At 35.8% G+C, this 23,380-nt stretch overlaps 1 protein-coding gene across 1 annotated transcript in view; it reads right to left on the bottom strand.

The window, feature by feature from the left end:
- Positions 1-812: 812 nt before the first annotated feature.
- Positions 813-23,380, bottom strand: part of LOC104619414 (voltage-dependent calcium channel subunit alpha-2/delta-1-like) — a gene marked incomplete at both ends in the record, with an annotated part of 57,399 nt that continues 34,831 nt past the window's right edge. The window contains 8 exons of the mRNA XM_010285289.1: positions 813-860; positions 2,975-3,076; positions 4,850-4,910; positions 6,844-6,920; positions 9,156-9,217; positions 14,849-14,920; positions 15,994-16,065; positions 20,115-20,171. Coding sequence (XP_010283591.1) covers positions 813-860; positions 2,975-3,076; positions 4,850-4,910; positions 6,844-6,920; positions 9,156-9,217; positions 14,849-14,920; positions 15,994-16,065; positions 20,115-20,171 — 551 coding nt within the window. The remainder of the gene's footprint in view (positions 861-2,974; positions 3,077-4,849; positions 4,911-6,843; positions 6,921-9,155; positions 9,218-14,848; positions 14,921-15,993; positions 16,066-20,114; positions 20,172-23,380) is intronic.

Genomic DNA, 23,380 nt, shown 5'->3' with positions numbered 1-23,380 from the left:
AGGACTAAGGCTGAGAGAGTTGGGGCTGTTCAGCCCGGGGAAGAGAAGGCTCTGGGGAGACCTTATTGCAGCCTGCCAGGACTTAAAGGGGGCTGATAAATTAAAGGGGGCTTAAAAGTCTGTCTGAGGACAGACTACTTAGCAGGGCCTTTTGCAACAGGACAAGGGGTAATGGTTTGAAAGTAAAAGAGGGCAGATTTAGATTAGATAGAAGGAAGACATTTTTGACAATGAGGGAGGTGAAATCCTGGCCCAGGTTGCCCAGAGAGGTGGTAGACGCCCCATCCCTGGAAACATTCCAGGTCAGGCTGGACGGGGCTCTGAGCAACCTGATCTAGTTGAAGATGTCCCTGCTCATGGCAGGGGGGTTGGACTAGATGACACTTAAAGATCCCTGCCAACCCAAAGATTCTATGATTCTACGATTCTACGATTGTATGGAATCAGTCCCAAGTCTCAGTCTCTCAAAAATACCTATTTGTCATCTGAAAATGGGTACAGGGAAATAAACTAATTTTGAATCAGTGGCTTAGATGCATATGTCATTTTTAAATATCTTTGAAAAGATGGTTTGAAGTCAGTGCTTCTGAAGCATCTTTTTCCTTGTCAATTTGCAAGAGAAAGTTCTAGGAACGATCAACAGAAGCACATACTTTAATTTATTTTACCACTGTGGAAAATAAAACAGGGCTAAGTTGAAGCAGAATAATGTAAAGGGAAAATGAACCTTCAGCTCTGAATTCTGCCAAACCCCAGTCGCTTAGTCTTGCCTAGGAAACAGAAAACTCTTTCTGGAGAAAAATAAAACCCACCACCTTTTCTTCAGCTTTTCTCCACAGAGCACCATAACAAGCTCTGTGCTTCACCCTAAGTCTCAGGTTCAAGAAAACTGATAATGAAATTTTTCTAAAAAAAAGCGCCCTAATCCAACCTGTGTTCACAAAACAAATCAATAGGGACGTGTAGCTGAGTATTGAAAAGCTTTGTAAGCTTTAGCAAAAAGGCTTTTTTATAAAATCTGCTGAAGCCTGAATGTGTGAGTATGCTATGAACAGAGCCAGCAGCTCTGATTCAGCAGCAGGAAGCATTGTGTCATATCAACTTAATACATTAATTTAATTCTCAATAGATATATTTACATGGTTTACCTGGAAAAACCTGATAAACTGCATCAAATGCCATAGACTCACCTTCCCTATTTGTATGCACACTGTCATGGTATAGTATCTAGCATAAGTTAAGGTACTGTTTTAAAAATATTTCTTCAGCTGGAAGTAATGACAAAAGCTCACGGATGAAATTTGGATGCCCTTGCTGCATTCACATTTTCCTAGAAATTAAATTTATTTTCTATCTGAATACAAATATCAAAATATGTCTCTCAGAGTGATATTTATCTCTGCCGATATAGTATCCCAATATTTTACTGGATGCACTTTTTGTTTAGGATCCCCTTGTATTGCATGCACCTCCACAAGGTAAGACTTGCTCACTTACATAAAGCAGATGTTGAAGACAAGTAGGGTGAATTGCTCTTACTGTCCCCTTAGTAACAACAGAGGTAGTTGCCTAATTTTCTGGCTAACTTCTAACAGGTGAAAGTTGTACGGCGTGAGTCGAAATATAACAGGCATTAAACTTACAGTAATTTCCATAAACTGTTTCCTTCAGTCAAGACTGTTTACTTATTCAGGAAACTGTTTTTAAAGTAACTTAATTATCAGAAAACAGAAAGAAAAAAGTGAATTTTGTTGTGGATTCCAAAATGAAATATAGCAATAATTTGATAACATTTTTGCATAATAACTTACTAAGCCCTAGTGTATACTACAATATTACTAAACATGTCTTCAATATTCACTTATATAACTAGTGAATATTAAACCATATCATTTTCCTTTATTAGCTGGTTTAATAATTTGAGGTGAATGCTTTCATTTCCAAGGTTGAGTCAAGGGACTCAAGTAAAATTTCAGTCATTCAGCAATGTGTCGATAACAGTCTATTAAAAAAAAAACCCAACAAACACCCACACATGCACACAAAAATAGCCTTTGTGAGAAGATCTCATATCTAAGTGCACATTCTTTCAGTTACATGGTCTAGCAGAGAGATTCTTACTGATCAGTGATCCCTGACAGCAACATATTAAAAGGACTCAGGAAATGCAAAACAAAAAAAAAGTTTATTCCAACTGTTTATAAATTATTAATAATTCTAAACAGACTGGTATGCATACGCAAACAAATCCAAACATTGAATTTTTCATGAGAACACGACTTTAATGCATTACTGATGATTCATTCAAAAACGTAACTCCTCTTCATTTATTCTGAATGAAGTTTAAGGCTCAGTTTCAGAACATGAATACCTTCCCAAAGCCTAGTGCTCACCAGTGCAGCAGCTACAGGAAGCTGTGGTCTTAAACACCTCAAGCCCAAGCAAGATCTCTTTAACCAATTTGTTTAACCAACCAGCAATAGAACTTCCTTATCTTTTATTCTGATTATTGATTATTTTGGTTCTTATCTCCTTTTCTTTACTTATTTTGGTTATATAAGCTCAGCAAGAAAACGGACTGAAGAATTCATCACAAGATATTGAAGCCTATTTGAGACTTAATCTGGTTGATATGCTCAAGAGAAAAATAATATAAATTCAAATTTTTTGGACTGTATTAAAATTAACCGGTAGTTATTTGCTGCTAGAACAGAATGCTGAAAGGAGTTGTGGAAAACACTGGATGCATAATGCCATGCAAACTTTTTTAAATAAACCCAGAAAACCAAACTAATTTTACAATCTTTACCTTTGGTAGAAAATCCCAACACTAGATCTATTACCACTTAAAAAAATCAGTGAAGATAAAAACCAAAACCACATGATTTGGGCATGAAAGCTGTCAGTTTGACTAATTCTCACTTATGTGTAAGTATTTTCATAAGGAAAAATTTCAGTGAATTGAGAAGAATACTTACATGACGGACTGCTTGGAGTATTTCTGTCAATAAATTCATTGAAATTTAATAGAAATTCAGTGTTGTTTTCTGATTTTTTTACATCATTACAGTATTCTCTGAAAAACAACAAAACAGTCTTCTCAGAATTGTTTCCTTTGCTACTAAAGCAGACAAATATGACTCAGCAATTTTTAAGTCCAAGCAGGACTGTGCAACTCCAAGGGGGTGGCTTGACACTACGGTGTCAATTGACGACCATGGTCAATACTGAATGTTGACCATATTGACTATTTCAGGTATCTACAGGGAATAAAGTGTTCAAATGACTGCCTAAATCTGAATTACAAGAAAACTCCACGTACGCGACAAGGTATAGATTCCCACAAAAAGCACTCAGGATGAGTGTAGACCATGAAATTAGGAGATCATAGAGTCAGTAAACTAAACAAGAAAATGCCCAGTGAATTTAGACTGCTCCTGTACATGGATTGCTGACTAAAACATAGTCGCTTCATGCTCAACTAAAGCCATATTTATGGATAAGTTCCTAACCTCTGAGAAGTCTTAAAGGCAATTTTCATAGGGTACACATCAGATAAGCATATAAACACTCTTTGTTTTGACATATGCAAAAGAGATAAATAGTAAACTACTGTCCTTTACACAATGTAATGAAATAAAACAATATATCATTGGGCAATTCACTGAATGCAAGCAAGCACAATAAAAGTTACTGGGCATTTTGAAGGCAAATATTAGACGGTGAGTGGCATTAAGCAACTTTAATTAAAATGTAAAGAGTATTCAGCAGTAAAGCAGGGAGCTCTCTTTTTAAATGAGCTTTTTCTATTAAATTAATTTTATGAACAAAAGAAGTCTGTTCAAGTATTACACATGAATAAGCTATCTTATTACGCTTTACTTACTTTACCATGAAAGACCTGAAAAACTACAGGCAGAATTTGCCTTACTATACCAACGCTCACATTTAAACAGAGCTCCATAGCAAACAGGCTTTGTTCATGTACATCAGCCTAACAACTAGGGACTTGCTGGAAATCGCTAATTATACAATTGTTTATCAATAACTTCAGTCCTTCAGAGAAATTAAATTAAACAGTTAAGCTGACAATTCACTTGAAGATAGAAGACTGTTTTACATACAAATCAATCTATTCATTGAAGTCAATCTATACATTGAAATTGAAAAGGATACCAAAATTTGTAAGACGAATAAGAAACGCAACAATACTTAAGTGATCTTGATGGTACAGCATTTCCTTTATTCATCATAACTGTCTTTTAAAGAAACTTAATTTTTAAGAACTATTTATCATATCATGTTTCCATTGCAAACATACATTTACAAGGGCGACAAGGACTACACAATTTCAGATGAAAAAGCAGGGAACTAATGAACTTCCTTGATCAATTTTCAATGACTCAATCATTTCTGATGTTCAATGAATCAAAAATTAATTAATCCTTAAGTGATAGAGAGCTTTGAAACACTCTATCTTTTACCTATTTTACAAATGAGAAGCTAAGGTATAAAGCTGTAAAATCTTAAAAGTCACAAGAAAAAAATCTAAAAAGTTCATAACAAGAAATGAACAGAAATGTGTAAGATTTCCATTAAAAAATCAAAATTAGATTTTACATCTCTCTTTGATTGATATAAACAGGAATCAGAGCCTGAAGATGCTATTTGCACTCCAGCAAGAAGGAAAGATTGATCCTGTAACCAAATTTAATAACTGCTTTTGTATTTAATATTTTTTACAGATATGTAACATTGTTGGTAAAGTCTATATTCTGTAAATGTCATTAATCTGATCAAATGCCCATTTACTGCTGAAATAAAACTTATTACTGGGAAATTAACCAACCTTGGTGCTATAAATGTATAACCAGTTTCATCGAAATGATCAAGCTTCAGTGTTTCTGTATCTACAAAGATGAAGAGTAAACACCAAGTAAGTAAACTGGACTTTTTGCCACCATTTTTCTTCTCAAAATATTTGACTAGCTTTTGCATGCATCCATGAATTTAGAAAGAAATGTTTGTTCTGAGACATTGTCCTACTAATATACTCTATACTTCTCAGTATTTCAAACTACAGGAAGAAATTACTTGATTATTATCTACAACATATACAACAACAATAATAATGTATCTAAAAGCTTACTTAGATAAGACATTTCATTAGCATGACAACATGAAAACATGTGAGATGTTTTCATTAGAATTTCAATCTGATACAAAGAAATATTTGGACATCGAGTTGTTAGAACATGAAGGAAAATGTTTTTAGTATTTTCTGTAGTAAAGCTTAAAAAACTCATCCATATAAGCATGACTTTCAATGCTACTGAAAATAATGGCTTTAAAAGGTAGTGTCACTGAACACTGATAGGACCAGACAAAGAAGGATTAGAGATTAGCAACACATTGATATGTGCGTGGAAACAGAACAACACTTTGTTTTATTTTTTTTTTTCTTTCTATTGCTACGGTGCCTAATGATCATGGGAAAAATCCTGAGATGAGGAATACAGAGGAGAATATCCAGTAGGAATGGAAATATAAGTGAAAAATATCAACTGCAATAAACAGAAGGAAATTGAGCAACAAGAATATACTTGCCCTTTTTGATTGCGACTATCCATCAGAAAGAGAAAGCAGGGAAACAGAAAAAAACAGGGTAAAGCAAAAGGGGTCACAAACCAATATTTTATTCAAACAGCCCCTTGAATAAAAATATTGTGCATAGATAGATCAAAGGTTCAATTTACATACAGCTGTAGGCTGGAAAAACGACAAACATCTTTGAAGACTGAAGAATATATCCTTCTCAATTATTTCCCAAGTACCTTCTATATACTGCGGCTATTTCAAGGGTCTGTTTTGCAGGTTATGTTGCTATAAGTGCAAAATCAGATGATCTAACCCATCAGAAGAACCATATTCATTCACTGAAACTTTAATTTTAAGCCACTTACTATTTGACAAAGTTACAAAACAATTCACTGATTATTAAAAAGTTGCCATGTTCTTCTTCATATGGAGGAGGCGATAGCAGAGGACAGTGACTTAGTGCTAACCAAGTTGTCCCTAAACTAACAGTATTTATGCCTCTCAGAGAGATTCCTAGTACTTTTCTAACTTTCTGTTTAGCTGCATATCTGTTCAAGTTTATTGTAACACTTGGATAAAGTTAAAAGGATATGACTGGTTTGTTTTGTCTGTTATCTAGGTTACGGTTAAGCTATACCTAATAAACAAAAAGCATTTGAATACTCACAAGTATCATTTCCAATTATCTCTCCAGAATCTCTAAATGGCTTGAAATTAGTCTAATCCAAAAATACATTACAAACATCCACTACCCCTATTTGTAAAATGCAAAATAAAAACCTATCTGCAAGCCAAACCAAACAGTGCTTTCGCATTAATCTATTCCTATGGGCAGCAGAGGTAATTTGCTAAATATTACACTGTAACTACTGTGAAAATAACAAAAAAAAAAGCTTTACTATTACAGTCTATATCATGACGCTTAGCTAATAGAATGAACAAAATAATATCCAGACCCTTAAAATGACAGCAACAGAGGATACACAAAGCAATGATTCTACAGGCACAGAGCAAGGGGGAAGGGATTGTCAGCGGAACTGGGGTACCCGCACATATTCTATCTTTATAGAATATTTCTTGTACCTTGGATGTTACAATGGGTTAGAATCATTGCTGTAGATTTTGGGTACATCATGATAACATCAGTGAATTCCACAAAATTTATGAATTTTAAACATTGCTTTTTTATGAGAATCTGAGACTTGGCAATACTAGACAAAACGATGGAACCTTCATAGTACTTACATCTGGCTTGAGTTATTGGTTCTTCTATTTTAGCTTTAATATAATAAAAGCTGTATGATGGTAACACCAACGCCAAACTGCAATAGAAATTAGACAAGTTAAGCAATTATGTTATTTGCAGCAGTTTTCTGGTTTCAACTTCTAAGTATTTTGAAAGCAAGTAACAAGTTTGGAAGTTGGATCATCATGAGAGAAAATGGTCATATAGAACATAGCAGCCTCTCACTTTGTAATAGACACAAGTAGGTTCATGCCAGTCCTGAAGTTCCTGTGTTTGTTTTCATTCTTATTTACATTTTTAAGCATAAATGCACTTTTTAACAGATAAGCAAGGAATTTCCAAATCGTTGTAAATAATAAAATACACGATTTCTTGTATCTTCCTCTAACACTTTTAGCATCCCAATGTAACACACGTCAAAGTGATCACCGACTGCAAAAACCAGCATGTAGTACTGCACTGATTTGCATGCATCATGTAACGACAGGCTCTCTTTTCTATTGATATTCATTAGGAAACGTATCTGAAAATACTTGAATTCACATTACATTCAAGATGCAAAATATTTTCTTGAATCATGCAGTCACCACTGAAAACCTTTGAACATCACTGTGTAATAACATTTTAAGACTTGCAAAGCATTTTCAATGTATTTTCTTTAGATTGTATTTATTTTTGCTCCACAAATATAGGCCTCCTTTTTGAAACTAAATTCAATACATATGTAGAAGAGTTCAGTACTAAAAAGGTATGTAAAGGACAGGAGGTACAAGTAATCATTAAAGAGGTATCATCATCTCCCATCTCACATCCTTAATTCCTGCATTTGGATTTCATCACTGTAGAACTGCAATGATTTCTAATGGATAGCCCCAGAAATTAACATTAAAAAAGTTGTACAATTGAGCCATAAATGAGATAACCTTTAATGATACTTTTGCCATTTAAACAGAGTGTAAGTGAGATTGCTGAATATTTAGTGATAGCCTTCTACCAATTCTCCTCTAGGGAAATCAGTAGCAGTTTACCTGTCATTAACAGTTACTGATAGCAGAAACTGCTAATTAAAATCTATAATTTTATGTTTAATAGGTTGTCTGCAGTGTGACTCCATGGATTTATTGCTGTATGTCATGCCAGCTCAGTAAGAATTAAGAAGTCATATAAATCAAATGTATTTCTTTACTGATTGCTAGATGGCATAGCCTGATAAAAAAACTTTATTTTCTTACAGAGTATAAATGTAGAGGCAGTTCAACAGAAAAATGGGATGCTGAATAAAGGATCCTACATTTGCATTCTCTTGTTAAAACTGATTTGTTTGGTTTTACATGCAAATGAGCATTTGCATTCTCATTGGATGTACAGCTGTGCAGAACAGAACAGAAAATAGGAACCAGCTTGACTGAGGACCACTGTAAGTCACCACAGTAAAAATATTGTTTTGGTAAAAATTTGACTCATATTTGTACCATTTAAGTTTGAACTAGAGTAACTTAACTTTTCTGGGACTTGGTAAACCTTAACTTGTTTTGGATAATGCCAAGTTTCTACATTTATTCTCATGTTACAGAACTGTGTGCTTAAATGAGTTTGAAATAACATACATGCCAATGTTGATTCAAGGGGGGGATGTGCTTTCACCCATTACTTCATTTGTCCCTGCTGCCATTCACCATATAATTTTTATATCCAAAGCAGTATCAGTGCTAAGTAATTAAAACTTGTCAGATATAGATACAGATTTCAGAGGTAATCAGTAACATGGTTCTGGCCCCTAAGATCTGACATGAAGGTTAGCCAAAGTCATGATATAAGCGATGACTGTGACTGAAAAGGATTTGCACAAAACATGTCACATTTTCTTATTTAGACCAAAATATAGTATCTCCCTTTTTAATATGCATATTAAAACTAGAACACAGAGACAATATAAAGAAAAGATTAAATAAGAGGAGGAATCTAAAAGAAAGCGTACAATTAATAATCAAAGTATACTGTGATACAGAAAGTAGGAGGAAAAGTAAGATTCTTAACATCAATCATAAAAACAGTTTTTTTCCCATGTACTGAAATACCCTAGTGATAAATTTCAACAGTTGGATGAGAGACTGAGGTTCTGGCGCTTAGACAGAGCAACAATTCTGACTGTAAAGCTGTAAAAGAACCCAGAAAATCCTACAGACCTGGACACAAGATGATCTAGTCCTGACTTAGCTAGTATAGAAAATGAACACTAAAAATATTAACCCAAATAAACAAAAAAGACATTTAACTACACAAAAGAAGTCAGAGAACAGAAATGAGTTACCTGTAATCAGTGCCATTCACAGCAGTCCATGTATATGTTCTGTTTCCTTTATCAATGTATCTCTACAAAAAGATATTGATGAAAAAAAATAATTAACTCTAGAGCTTCAACAAGCGTGACCTTTTCTTGAAAAAGACAGTGTAAAATGAAGTACAAATGTGTTGGAATTCTGTTTATTATTTTGCTAAATGTATGAGTTGAGCTGCAACTCCTTTTCTTAAACATTCTCCAAACTTGTATTATGCACAATAATCACTCATATCCTTTTTATTGAACACTAACAAAATGCAGAAAGAACTAAAGCCAGACAAACATGACCTATCATTTTCCCTTTATTGAAAAGGGAAATTTGCATTAGCCAGGCCTCTGCAAACCTTTTTCTATGTGATTTAAATTTGATAAAAGGTGTTATCTCCTTTATGGACCATTTTGCAGTTAAACTATGAAAAGAAAAAAACCTCAGTTATAAAAAGACTTTGTAGATAACTCTTTAACAACAAAAACACCTAGTGCCCGTCACAGTACTATTGGCTAAATACATTTAAATTTGAGTCATATCTATGGGCACAGCCAGGTAATCCTGACTCTATAGGCACTCCGTGCTAAATTTACATGTGTTTCTAATCTCATTAGGAGGGTGTTGAATTTGTGACAAATTTAACAATGAAGTAAATGTTTATTTTTAAATAACTTAATACGTTAGGATAAGCTTTACCATTCATTTTCTTTTGGTCTGAAAAATAATGTGATAGACGCAGTCCCACAGTTCCTCATAGGTTTAATCATTAATGCACCTGGCTGACATCATTTTATCTAGTTTGCCACTTTGAAAACTACAAGTTTATGCCAGCTGCAACATATTATTATTTTACAGTCAGAGATTTGTAAGTTTGCCAGCAATGAAGTCTGTGCAGCTGTTGCACTGCTACGTTACAAACATCGGTGAAACGGACCACAGGTATACGTCTGCATTCTTTCTTTCCCTCTGGTAAAAGGGAAGCGTGAAAACGACCGCGCTTATGAAAAAGAGGTGCCTTGTTTGACATTTATAATTTGAAACCTTGTCATTATCTGGCTGCTGCTTTTCAGTACGGCATGACAGTGTAAATAATTTAATAGTCATTTGGGAAAGAATAAAAGAGAAAATATGCATATATGAGTGTCTAATGCCCCGATATATTTTATATTTAAGGTAAAAAGATGGCTGAAGAGATTCCTATCCAAGCTTATTTATACTTCATAATGTGCCTATACTATTTCTTCAACTCAGGAATAAGTAGACACTTGAATCTAGTGCTGGCAGTCCCTCCAAACCAGGCACACTGCCACGGGTTGCACACCAAGTTCAGTGGCAAGAGAAGAGCAATGCCTAAGGTAGGAAGGAGGGAAGAGAAGAACTGGGCTCTTATTAAATCCTGTTGCCACCAGCACTGTGAACTTGCTTGAAAGCAAACTGGCTGATGAAACCTCCCGTCAGAGATAACCCAGCAGCTCACACATCCTCGTACATCAGTTCCCATTTACCTTTGCCTACTTCATTACTGCGCGGTCTGAGACCATCTCATCCCCAGCTGGTCACTGCCGAAGAACCTAGACATGTTATTGCCGTTTTTGTGACCCTTCATTTTTCACTGCCGCCCACCCCGGCTGCCCGAATGTGGCAATGCTTTTGTTCCTATGGCATCTTCTCTGTTAGCTGGAAAGCCCCTGAGGCCTTGGGAGACTCCAGCGCACCCCACCCACGCTTGCTACAAGTCCAGTCTCTATGCTGTAGTATGAGGTCATCTCCCAAGACACTGCTGGGGCCAGCTGCAATTCAAAAGGAAAGTAAAGCAAACTTAAACCAAAAAAAGCAAAACAAAAAGGACATCAATTTTAAGCCTCAAGACTGCAGTTGTCAGTTCAGAGCAACTGACCTCATCAGCCCTTTTTATAAGAACGTATATGAAGCTATCAAATCCTAAGTGATGCATGGCTCATGCATGGCCCATGGCCTGCAGCAGCTTTATTCTGGCTCTAGCAGCCTGGAGCTCAGAGGGTGCAATGGCTTGAAGCAGTCACCACTGCCACCCCTCTCTGGCTGCTCCCTTCTCTCAGAGAGGTCCGAGTAGAAGAAGAAACCTTGGACCATGACGTAAAGGAAGGTGAGGGAAATTAATTTCACTGGGCACTTGAAGCATCTGGGATCAAAAGGCTTGGGATATTCTATTCAAATACAGATTGTGGTCTGGGCCATGCATAACTGACACATTCATATGCACTCAGGGACATCACATTCCCTCCTGTCCCTGCCTCGATGCTGTAGCTGACTCCAACATTTGCAATTGTAAATGCTTCCCCTCCCTCTCTCTTTAGACAAATGGTTGCAGGACCAACTGTTTCAGGTCTTTTTTATCACACAGTCTGAGAAACGCATGCACAGCCTGAGATCTCTTCAACAACTTTGCCATGAATGCAATTTCTTGTATAACCCCAATGGTGGTGGTGTATTTTTGTGACCTTCTAATTCTCCCTTTTCTAACTGTCTACACTGAGCCCTTTTCACCCATAGGATTAGAAAGGCACTCCTTACACAAAACAACAACATAAGTCCGAAAATGTCCCAGAGAGTCCCTCCCTTCAGGAGCAGCTTATCCCCAACACAGATGCCAGCAGGACTTTGGAGTCTCCAACAGAGAGAGAATAACTCGGTCTCCCTTGAGTACAGAGGGACAGGCTGGTGTCAGGATGGGCTAGACACAGGTGAGGTAGCAGAACTGACATCAGATGGGGCTTACCCTCTCTGCCCCAGGAAGGACCTATTCATTCACCATCCTCCAACAGTGAAACCATTCAGGAAAAGGCACATTTTTCTCACACAGCAGGATTTCCCCGTAGATTGTAAAGCAGCATTGTAAAGCCTCACTCAGGAAGGGTGGGGGCTTTATTGTGATAAAGCACAGAAAAGTCCTGGCAGAAGGCAATGGGACTGCTGATACAAGTCTCTGCATTAGAAGAACATGGGAAGAGGTGAAAGGCAGCGTGAAGTCAGATACAGAGAAGGAGTGTGGGCATATTTAATGAGACTCTGCAGGTTCAAGGACCATAACTGTACAGGTCCAATTTGCACCTGGACAATGTAACTGTAAAACTTTAGTTAAGTTGACTTCCCTCATAGAGACTAAAGTAGGAAAGTATGACTCTCCTGCCTACATGATTACGTGATCATCGTTATCATCATCTTTCATCTGGATAAGATCATCTAGAGTTGCTACATCTACATTTGCCCCCACTGAAACTTAGGTTCTGCACTCAAGAAGAGACACTTTCGTTCGACACTCTCTGAATAGGGTATCAAAAGGAAGACAGCACCCAACACTGAGTCAAATTCCACAGACTCTGCAATATAATAAAATACCATTACAACCTTTCTGCAACAAAGTCACAATCTTATTAGCAGGGAGTTGAATGAATATACAGATTTTAATCTGTCTCCTCACAGGTGGACATACATGCAAGTAAAGGCACTGATCTCCTCAATGACACCAGCAGTTCAGGAATGAAAAATTACTCTGATGGCTTTGCACAAGTTGTAAAGACCTTGAGCATGGATTCCTGTTGTTATTTGCACTCTTTTAAAATTACGCTATGAGAAGCAGCATGCTTTGTCAAATCCAGTGCAGATATTAAGAGGCTGAGGAATGGTCATGAGATCTCCAGCTCTGGAGTCCTCAGCACAGAAAAGACATGGACTTGTTGGAATGGGTCGAGAGGAGAGACACAAAAATGATCAGAGGGTTGGAACACCTCTCCTATGAGGACAGGCTGAAAGAGTTGGGGTTGCTCAGCCTGGAGAAGCGGAGGCTCCGGGGAGACCTTACTGCAGCTGCCAGTGCTTAAAGGGGCTTATAAGAAAGATGGGGAGAGACTTTTTAGCAGGGCCTGTAGCGATAGGACCAGGGGTAATGGTTTTAAACTAAAAGAGGGCAGCTTCAGAGTAGATATAATAATATCTTGATAGAAGGAAGAAATTTTTCACAATGAGGGTGGTGAAACCCTGGCCCAGGTTGCCCAGAGAGGTGGTAGATGCCCCAACCCTGGCAACATCCCAGGTCAGGTTGGACGGGGCTCTGAGCAACCTGATCTAGTTGAAGATGTCCCTGCTCGTGGCATGGGGGTTGGACTAGATGACCTTTAAAGGTCCCTTTCAACCCAAGCTTTTCTATGATTCTATGATTCTGATTCTAAGTATGTTCCCAAAGGTCTGTTGCAGAACCAAGTAATCATTAACTTGGCATTGTGAAATCACAGCATGAATGAATGATCGAGACATGTTTCAGAAAATTCATCTCCAATTTCAGCCTCATCTAGCAAAGACAAATGCACAGTGTGCATTGCTGCTGATTTTCGCCCACAAAGACAAGTAGGTTTCTACCATGTTTAAAGCAAAAATAGACTAGGACTATGAGATATTTTTTTCTGTATCAAAATGAGAATAAGCATATAAGAATCTCCCCTCAATGCAGAACTGAGTCAGAGGACTGTTAATAGTAACTGCTCAGTATTGGGCATCACTGAGTGTAATCTGGCCAAAATTTAAATTTATTAAGCTACCATCTATTAGACATTGAATGGAATATAAATAAGGAATATGCCATTTTTAACAGAATAAAAGAACCCTAAACTCTGATTTCTTGTCAATTTAACTTGATTACATTCTATAGCATATGACTTGTGAGAAGTAGGAACTTTTCACTGGAACATTCTGCCATTTAAGTACAAACAGCAGAGCCGTTGGAAATAGCAAAGTTACAGGAGATCAATAGGAGGGCAGCTAATACTACACATGAAAAATTAACTTCACACTCCGAAGCAATTCTGCTGAGTATTGTTATAGTGTGCTCATATACATAGGGGTTGTGTAGTGTCTGCTTTATGTTATATTTCCTTCATGTTCTTCTCTAAGTCATTAAATTAGCTATCTTCAAGCTGTTTACATTCAGAGTAAAACAGTTTCAAAAAGCTGTTGTAGAACTGTAACTGTGGGACATACTCTGGCCAGAACTGTTCCTTTGGCACACCAGTCATGATTTCTTCTCAATAAGGTCCCCAAGAAGTAAAGCATACATGTAAAGATCCATATCAAATTTGAGTATTTCCTCATGTATGTCTTATTAGAGAAATCAGTAGCAATCTTTATCAGGAATGAGCATGTTGGACAAGAAAATAAAGAACTTAACAAGCTGTTCAGAAAGCACAAGTACATAATGTAACTGTAAGATGAATTTGCTTATCCCAAATAATCTTCATTTATATGGCTTATAAGCGTTGTATCTTTTTCTCACTACTTTCTTCCCATTTAACCACAATATACCAACTACCAAACCCATCCTCACATATCTCCGCAAGTAAATTAAGTACTTTGTTTTGGGATTCATACACAGAAGTAGGCTGGGTCCATTTCCTGGTGAACAGAGTGTAAGACCTCATCAACAACTGCCTGATTAATGATGCACCAAAGAAACCAAGAAAAAAAGCAATTCTTCTTTTCGTAAGTACATAATTTCTTTTATTATAAGCCAGTAAAATTAGCAAATCTAGAGGGAAAAATGATACAAACTGACATTACAAAATTAACATCTTTTCACTGTTTCACAGTATTTCTCTGTTTTTGTTTGTTCCTGTAAATGTAGTTGCCTGTGTTCCTATCTTACCTCATCTTGGGACTTGACCAGTGTTTCAAATGTTTTTTCCCCACTTTCTCCATCTATCATTTTTTTCCGAATCTATTAGTATGAAAGAAAAAAAAACAACTAGGTGTTGCATGTAACATGATTAATCTTTTCAGTGATTCCAAATATTTCATACAGACACAGGCAATGGTAATGGATATGAAAGTCATAGTTCTTAAACAAAAAAAGTTAAATTTACGATATTCAGATTTTTCTAATTAGAAGTTGCTTTATCCAAATACATACTCAATCAGTAGAGCTATGAAGCAACAATTCTGGTATACTTTGCATAGCAAGACCACCCCATAAAACCCTTTGATGCTGGGCACTAGAGAGAGTATGAATTCTGTGTGGATGAGAAGGAGTTTTGTCAAGCATTTCTTGTGATTCCCAGCACATCTGTGGGATTCTGGTAGCAGCAGTGATACACAAAAACATTTTTATACCAGGCTGAAAGTAATTCCTCTCTGAAGAAGTGGTTTTAAAGAAACTTAAGGCAGAATTTAACAGATACCAAGAGTATAATTATGAGAGAACAATTTCAAAGTGAAAAAATATGTTTAAAAATATAAGATGTTTAAAAAAGCTTTATTGTATTTCACAAAAGTATCAAACTATTTTAAAAAATGCTGATTTCTGAATGTATTACAAAATCAGTAACTTAAAAATATACAGAGGATTTAATTTTTTGTCAACATTTAACTTTATTTCTCAGTTCTCTCTCTCACCACAGCCATAAGTTTGCATTGGTAAGAGATAAGGAAATACTTTAAAAATATTTCAGGTCATATATTAGTATCCTATTAAAAAGTGTTCTGTTCTGAAAAATTTTACAAGCTCCTTCCTAGGAATTGCCACCTAATGAGGAAGAATTATTTAAATAGCAATCATGGTGTCTTTCAAAATGAGAGGAATATAATGCATAGCCGTTGCCTATGAATAATACCAGTTTTCAATTTGTTTCATCTTAAACTCATCTTTCTATAAAGTCGTCATCTTGACAAATTTTAAATTGAAATTTATAGTGAAATAGAGTCCCGTTTAAAATCTAGAACAATTATTGTATTTCATTTATTATACAGTGAAATACAAGCAGCAACAGGTAGTAAGAAACCAGGTAATCTCACCTCAACTTTAATATCATTTTCCAGTTCAGCATCTAGAAAATCCAGTGTAACAGGCTCCTGGGATTTAGGATTCTGAAGCAAAGGATATTGAATGATCAAATAATAAATATAGAGTATCGTAATGTTACAAATCATTCTAATCCCTTCATTTCAAACTAATCTACTTAACTGGGCTTACTTACCCATGTATTTTAATCTCTTATAGAACAATGAATTATGAATTACTAGTTGCCCTTTCTCATTTATTTTATTTCACTGGATAGAGAGGTTAACTGGGTAAGTGAAAATCAAATTAACAGTAATGGCCAGTGTCTGTCAACCGTCTGTCATGTATGGGGCTCATGTTGGGAAGCTGCCTCCCCTACTGCTGGTATGTCACAGACTGTGAAGGTGGAAGAAGACGCGTCAGAGGAAGCGTCAGATATGAATCTCCCATTAGGTGTCCTGCCAAGAAGGGAGAGGGAAATTTGTCAGTTTTCCAGCTGACCAGTAAAATGGGGCAATTGAACTCTTCTGCAATTTTGCCAAAAGCAGACTACAGACTTGCCATTATGAGGTGGAATGGGCTGCAGCTCAAGATTCAGAGGCAGCAGTTATAATAAAGGATTTCTTTACTATAAGAAAATAAAAATCATTTTTATTGTCAGCATTACAGGACTTCCATGAGCAACCTTGCAGTTTTGAATGTATTGCACTTGACATCAGTACTGTTATCTCAAATTAAGAGATGGAAACCTGTAGCACAGAAATACTGTGACCAAGCATCTTCAAAACCTAAGGAATATACATTATGTCGACCCTCAACTATGGAGCACAGAGAAGTTTGGTGGTCTGCATCTGTAGTAACCCTGGTCCCATAGGAATGTGGGGAGACCATTGTAGCTCTGCTGAACTAGCTCAGACCACCCTCCAGCCTCTACTCCCTTCTCGGTTGGAGTCTGCATTTACTTGGACAGCCATCTTCCATACGAGCTGTTAGGAATCTGACTTTTTTTTTTTTGAGTAATTTTGGCTAAGCCCCACTGACTTTATATTATGTGTGGTGTAAAATTCCTCAATCCATCACTCAGTAGTTATTTAATGCACTCACCTAATGAAGGACCTTTAGCATAAGGAGTATGAGGGTATATTATTTAACCACTTAAATCTTATTGATAGTTCAGAATAGAAAATGAAAAAAGTCCCATTTTAGTAATTTTGAATGATAATTTGCTTTGTGTAATAGGACAGTTCATACATGAAAGGATCTCAAGGCCCAGTTTTATCAGTAACGGAGCACTATTTCTCATGTTATTAACAACACAAAAATTGTCATTAGATGGAACTTTTATTTCAAAGCAAGTGTAAATTCTGATAATGATATTTTTGGAGGATTTCAGCAATTCAGCTATACTAATTTATTTACAGGCTAGAATAAAATCCTTTCTTTCAAAATGATTAATATATTCCTTCTATTGTAACATTCTCTGGCAAAGGTACATGACAAATGTACATGTAACTGTTCTATCAAAGAAAACAAGCATGTTTCATCACAATTTATGTATGCATTTCCAGTTTGTACTGGAAGAAAGTAACGTCCTGAGTAGCTAGTAAAAGATGCCTTCATGTAATAGTGTGGAGCATTAAAAAGTGAACAGTAGTCCTAATTTGCAAGACTGTAATACAGAATAGTGTTAGAAAACAAAAGATTATTCCTTCATATCCTTGAGAAACAAGTGTACATGTTTCTGGAAATATGGAATCATTCCTTTTCTTAGCAAGTAATACTTACTATCTGCCAAGAGAAAAGCAAATAAATTTATTCTTAGAAAGAGTATATGCACTGGAAAGATTTCAGGCAAAGATTCTGGATATTTCTTTTAAACATCTACTGATAACTTCAAAGAAATTTTAATGTTCCTATTTATATAAGATAGATAAAACTAGCAACTTTAATATGGTAGCATTAGCATATGCTCTCTACTATTAAAAATCAGTTTAATTATTTGTATGCAGTTGCTTTTTTCCCCTAAGCTAATCTATACTCTCAAATAGCAAAATGTTAAAATGTAAATGTAAATAAAAAAAATACATTTTCTTACATGCAATGGATAATGAATAGCATGGTCAAACCCAAACAGCATGCATGAAGGTATTGGCAGGGCAGAGAAGGCATTTGTGAAGTTCACATTCCATTCCAACACACAAAGGAACAGAAAGAAAAGAAATGGTAAAAAAACGAAAAACAAAAGCCATCACGTCAAATCAAAGTCAATATTAATTTCAAATGATAACCTAGGCTAGCCATAGTTAAGGAGTCCCAAAGACAAAACAGTCAACTTTAACAGTGCGTCAAAATTCAAGTATACGTTGTTCATTTTCTTTTTAAGACTTAAGTTAATCACCACTCATTCTTTATAAGGTGACTTTACAAAGTCATTAATATGACTTTTAAGAGATGAAGAAACTAAGCATATATAGATACATTATGTGATGTGCCTGAGGCACAAAGAAATCCATTAGAAATTAAACCAGAAAATTCCTAGCCCCGTACTTTAAATGAAGACCATTTTCCCTGCTATGTCTTTTTCTCCCAACAATGTGTTTTTACCAGTATTTGGGCTCCGTTATTTTTTCTTCCAAGGTTGCCATTTAGTGGAGTTTATTCCAAGCCACGAAGAAACAAACTTACTGTTCAGTTTGCTCTTCTCTTTATCCAGTCATGCACATGACATGACTAGGATAAGTGCAACACCACCACATTCACCAGCACAACTTAATAAAACAAAACAGAAGTAAATCACTAGCAACAAAGCATGCAAATAAAGGGAGTGCAATCCATTTTCAGCATGACAAATGAAGGCAAAGATCTATTACTTCAATGACAAATCAAGAAGGAAACAGAAAGAAAGAACTGGTGCAGCAACGTAAAAAAAAGTTCATTAAAATGTCGTTGTCATGTGTTTTTGGAGGTCAGTATTCTCACAAATGCTGTGGAAGTCTTCTTTGGTGTGAGTTGCAGGAGACTAGTTCCTACTCATACCTGCAGTACTGATGAAGACACAGGCTGTTAGGCTTTTAAAATAAACGATGGGAAGACGGAAGCAAAATCCTAGGCCCCAGAGGGAGACCCAGGAGCATCTGGAGTGGACGGCAGCCCAGAGCTGCACCTCCCCGGGCAGCCAGCACAGCCAGGCAAGCCCAGCAACAGCCAAACCACACCACAGCACGCGGAGGAGCCCGGGGTGCTCAGCATATTGAGCTTCTCTACGTTCCAGTGCTGCTTTCTCCAGTGCACAAACAAAAAAACTAGCCAAGAGGTGGTCTTCTACGTGTGATATGAACACAGTCACTCAGGACTCGGTGAAATCACTGACTTGTATTAGATCCGGACTTTACGCTGTGTTTTAATGGTGGTGTTATGCAAGCCACCAGTTTTGCGTTATATATTCCCATATGTGTAAGAAATTAACTTGCTATACTATACCTAATTTTGTTATTTTGCTAGTTACATAGCTAATATATTCCTTTAATGATTTTTAAATTTTCATTAAGTGTTTTCTGCTCAGGGATTACATTACATAAATGTTACTAATTTCCTTTTCCCTGTTCTCTCAATGGCAGTTAATCCTCTGGAGTTGGATTTGCTAAACAGAGAAACCTGATGTAAATAGCAGATAAAACATAGGCCTTACTCTGACTTCCCCAGAAAAAACCTGAACAATTCATTCGAATTCTGTAATGTTATACAGCACACTCTGTACAATAAAACTTGGCAATAAAGTCGTAAGAATGATCCTCTCTTGACTTTGGGTTTATGCAAGCAAAGCCAGCACAAGTAGTCTCTTTTTTTTTCCAGTCTTCAAATTAATTTCAAAATCTGAAGAATAATTTTTACAGCACGACTCTAATTAGCACCTATTAGTAAAGCACCATAATTTAATGGAACGCCCTTCACTACAGCCAATAACATGTTTTCTATTATTTAAACAAGGAAGGATGCAAGCTTCATGCTTTGGAAGCTGTTTGTCAAAGTAAACAGTTCTCTAGTTAGATTTTTCCTAGTAAGCAGGGCAGAAGCTTTCTAATTGATTTCCAGGTCTATGCATTCTAATGCACTAATCACCTCCATCCAAAGTTACCTGTACATTGGGTCTCCTTTTTCTCAATTTAACTTTTGGTATGCCCACACCAATTTGCTGAAGTAACAAAAAAGCAGTAATTTATATTTTTACAAGATTAGTAAACAGCCTACTTATAGAATGGAAGTCTTTCCTCAACATCTATACTCTCCAGTGTGTGTTTACTGGAGGCAGAGACTAGCTCATTCCGATCAAGAGTTCTGAGCTCTCTGTCAGAATTACACAGGTTTTGTCTAGGGAAACAAAAACCAGACATACGTTAAACGATGTGAATTAAGTTAACAGAGAGCTTTCCCTCCCACATATTCTGCCAGAATTAAAATATAGAATGAGAAGAGTTTCACTTTTTGTTTACTGTTATATCTGCTCTTAAAACCATCTCCTCTTAGATTTCTTTCGAAACCATAAATCATAAGACAAATACTGGTCCCTACTGAAGGCATCTGGAGTTTCATAACTACCATTAAACGGATTTTGACCAGAACCATAATAAAAATGAAGAAAATTATACCAATCTTTAGAACAGATTCAGAAATTAAATTATTTACTGTTTTCAATTCTTATCTAATTAAGACTAATCTTGTTAACACATGCTTAATGCACTCACTTTAGTGACTGTTTATTTGGTGGGGTATCTACCTGTTTTCTCCCAGGACAATGGGAAAAACACACGCACATATGCACAGACACACAAAGAAAATTGGTAGAAAAACATAAAATTAGGCATTTTTAAACTACAGAAACTTGAAAACTGGTATTTTAAGCAGTTCAAATCTATATTGAACTGAAAGTTAAAAAAAGATTTCCTGTGTTATGCTTTGACATAGTTTTCATGTGCAAATAAGAACATGACGGGAAAGTTCTTAATGATTCTAATCCTCTTTTGAACCTGCCTTTTGTTACATTTTCTCAGTTGTGCAAGTGACTCCACAAGTTCTGAATTTCCAGGGGCTTTTCTTGTGAGCTCATACTGCAAGACAATTTCTTAAATTATTAATTGTGTTGAACCAGTTTTGATTTGAGAGAAGAGATTTTCAGAAGGAAAGCAAAAGACGTTCAGAAGAAGGGGCCACTGGAAGTTTAATACACCCTCACCTCTTCAAAGGTAAAGACGTAGTTATGTTTTAGTTTACACCTATTGAAAAATTGCTGGCAAAGAGGGTGAAGCTGTTGTTTGTTAATAAGCTAATGGATAACAGAAGGTTTCACTAAAATTAATATGACATGTTAAAGAAAGTCAATGGGTTCTAAATACATCTGTCTTTGTAGTGTACCTTAGTTTTAAAACGTTGTTCTTGTAACAGTCTGAATAGCATGCACCACCCCAAACAAACTGGGAGTGAAAAAGTCTAGTCTGTGTAACTGTTAATAACAACAATAACAAAAACAAAAACAAAAACAATAATGCGTATGCTTAATATTACATTGAGACATTATTCTACAACATAAAACATATAACTTCTAAAATATCCTTTTGAAAACATACTTTAAATCAAATATTTGGGCAGTATATGAAAGCACCTTGGGACTTTTATATCCTTTTAAGTAGAAAACTACACAGAGAAGCCATGACAATTAGTTTCCTAATAATCCATCTCAGTCTGCCTATATTTAGTTGCGATGACCTGAGTTTTTCACTCTCTGAAAAAGGTTCTTTATTCTCCAGTGTCATGAGTCCACACTGCAGTGTAATAGCACTTATGACATGAACAGAATCCATATCCATCAGTTCCTCACAAGATTGTGCCTAAAATGAGATTACTGCATTGCTTTATTTTACATTCCATCTGTTAAGAAAAAAATAGTTTCATTTGCATATAAGGGAAAGGTAAATAGACTACTCGCCATCATCTGAATTTCTAATAATGTCTAATGAAGAAAATATTCAGTCAGTAATGATGCATATATTTGAGCCAGAGCCATTTACCAAGCAAAAACATCAAATAAAAACTTTCATTTTTTAATGCGTGACAACCCAATGCACATATCCAAAAACTGAAGTCCTCGTAAAGTATGAAAACTATATAAAGTCCTTCTTTTCCTTTTTTTTTTTCCTTTTTAAAAAGGTCCTTTCATAATAAATCTAAAGGCATATTTCATCAATTGTTAAGATCTAGTTATTTTTCTTCTTCAGAAGCATTTTTGTTTCTTTCTTCTTTTGTTACACACTTGGCAAAAGTTGTCAAACATATTCATTACTTCACCAGGAAATCAATTCACACATTCACAACGCTGACTTCCCCCAGCTTAAGAATTAAATGAATCACTAAAATATGTAGGTGAATTCTTCATTTCTTTCTCTGCCTTTGACAGTTAAAGACAGTGAATACTGAAAAGGGGGTCTGCTATCCCTCTCGGAGCTATGATAGGACTTTCTGGTGAAGAAACAAGAGAGGACAGTCGCACAGCCAAGAGGTCAAGGACTTCCTGCTATTCTGCCACAAACATGGCTGGGAGGAATAAAGTGATGGATACGCATCCAATTTACAAAAAAACAGTATTTCCATGCCTAAAGGCAGCAAATACAGGCTTCCATTACTTAAGAAGTTCTTCTAAAGTGTACTAAGTGCTAAAAAATAACTTAGGAGTAGGGTGCCACTAAAGTTTAAAGGCCTTACTAGCCTTCTTTGCCCGTGTATTGACAGCTTGCATTTATTTTCGCTGTGTATTGCTCAAACCATCTTAATGAGATAATGAGAAATTTTAATATTGACAGCTGAACTACATGGATACATTGTTTGGTCTTCAATACTTATAGTGATTTCTTATTATTTCTATTTTTTCTGTAAATAATACATACCTTTCTTGCAATCTGAAGTGATTTTTTTTAAATTTATTTTTAGTTAAATACATTTTAACTTTGTCTTTTATATAATGCTGCATTTGTGACTGTGAACTCAAGAGACAAAATTTTCTGAAAGTATGTTTCCAATGGAATTAAAACACAAGTATTTTCAAATATTCCACTAAATAAAAGATTGTTTGACATGGAAAAACCTTTCACTAAAACAAAGATTAAAGTTCTGATTTCAGAAAAAAAATACATTCATGTTGAAATATCTCATCAAAGCCAGGGAGGCAACCTATTTTAGAAGATACATATAATGTTAGGAGCCCACACAGTCAATAGATAAAAAGCCAGACTGAAATCTTGGGTTTAAATTTTCCTGAAATTTTAGGAAAGATGCATCCTAATCAGATTTAGATAAAAATTTTATCTTTAAAGATGAAAGATTCAAGTTGAACTACTGAAAAATCTAGCATTC

Source organism: Phaethon lepturus, unplaced genomic scaffold, assembly GCF_000687285.1.
Source record: "Phaethon lepturus isolate BGI_N335 unplaced genomic scaffold, ASM68728v1 scaffold1744, whole genome shotgun sequence".
NCBI lineage: Eukaryota > Metazoa > Chordata > Aves > Phaethontiformes > Phaethontidae > Phaethon > Phaethon lepturus.
Note: the sequence above shows the minus strand (reverse complement) of the source record. Positions and strands in the feature narration are given on the sequence as shown.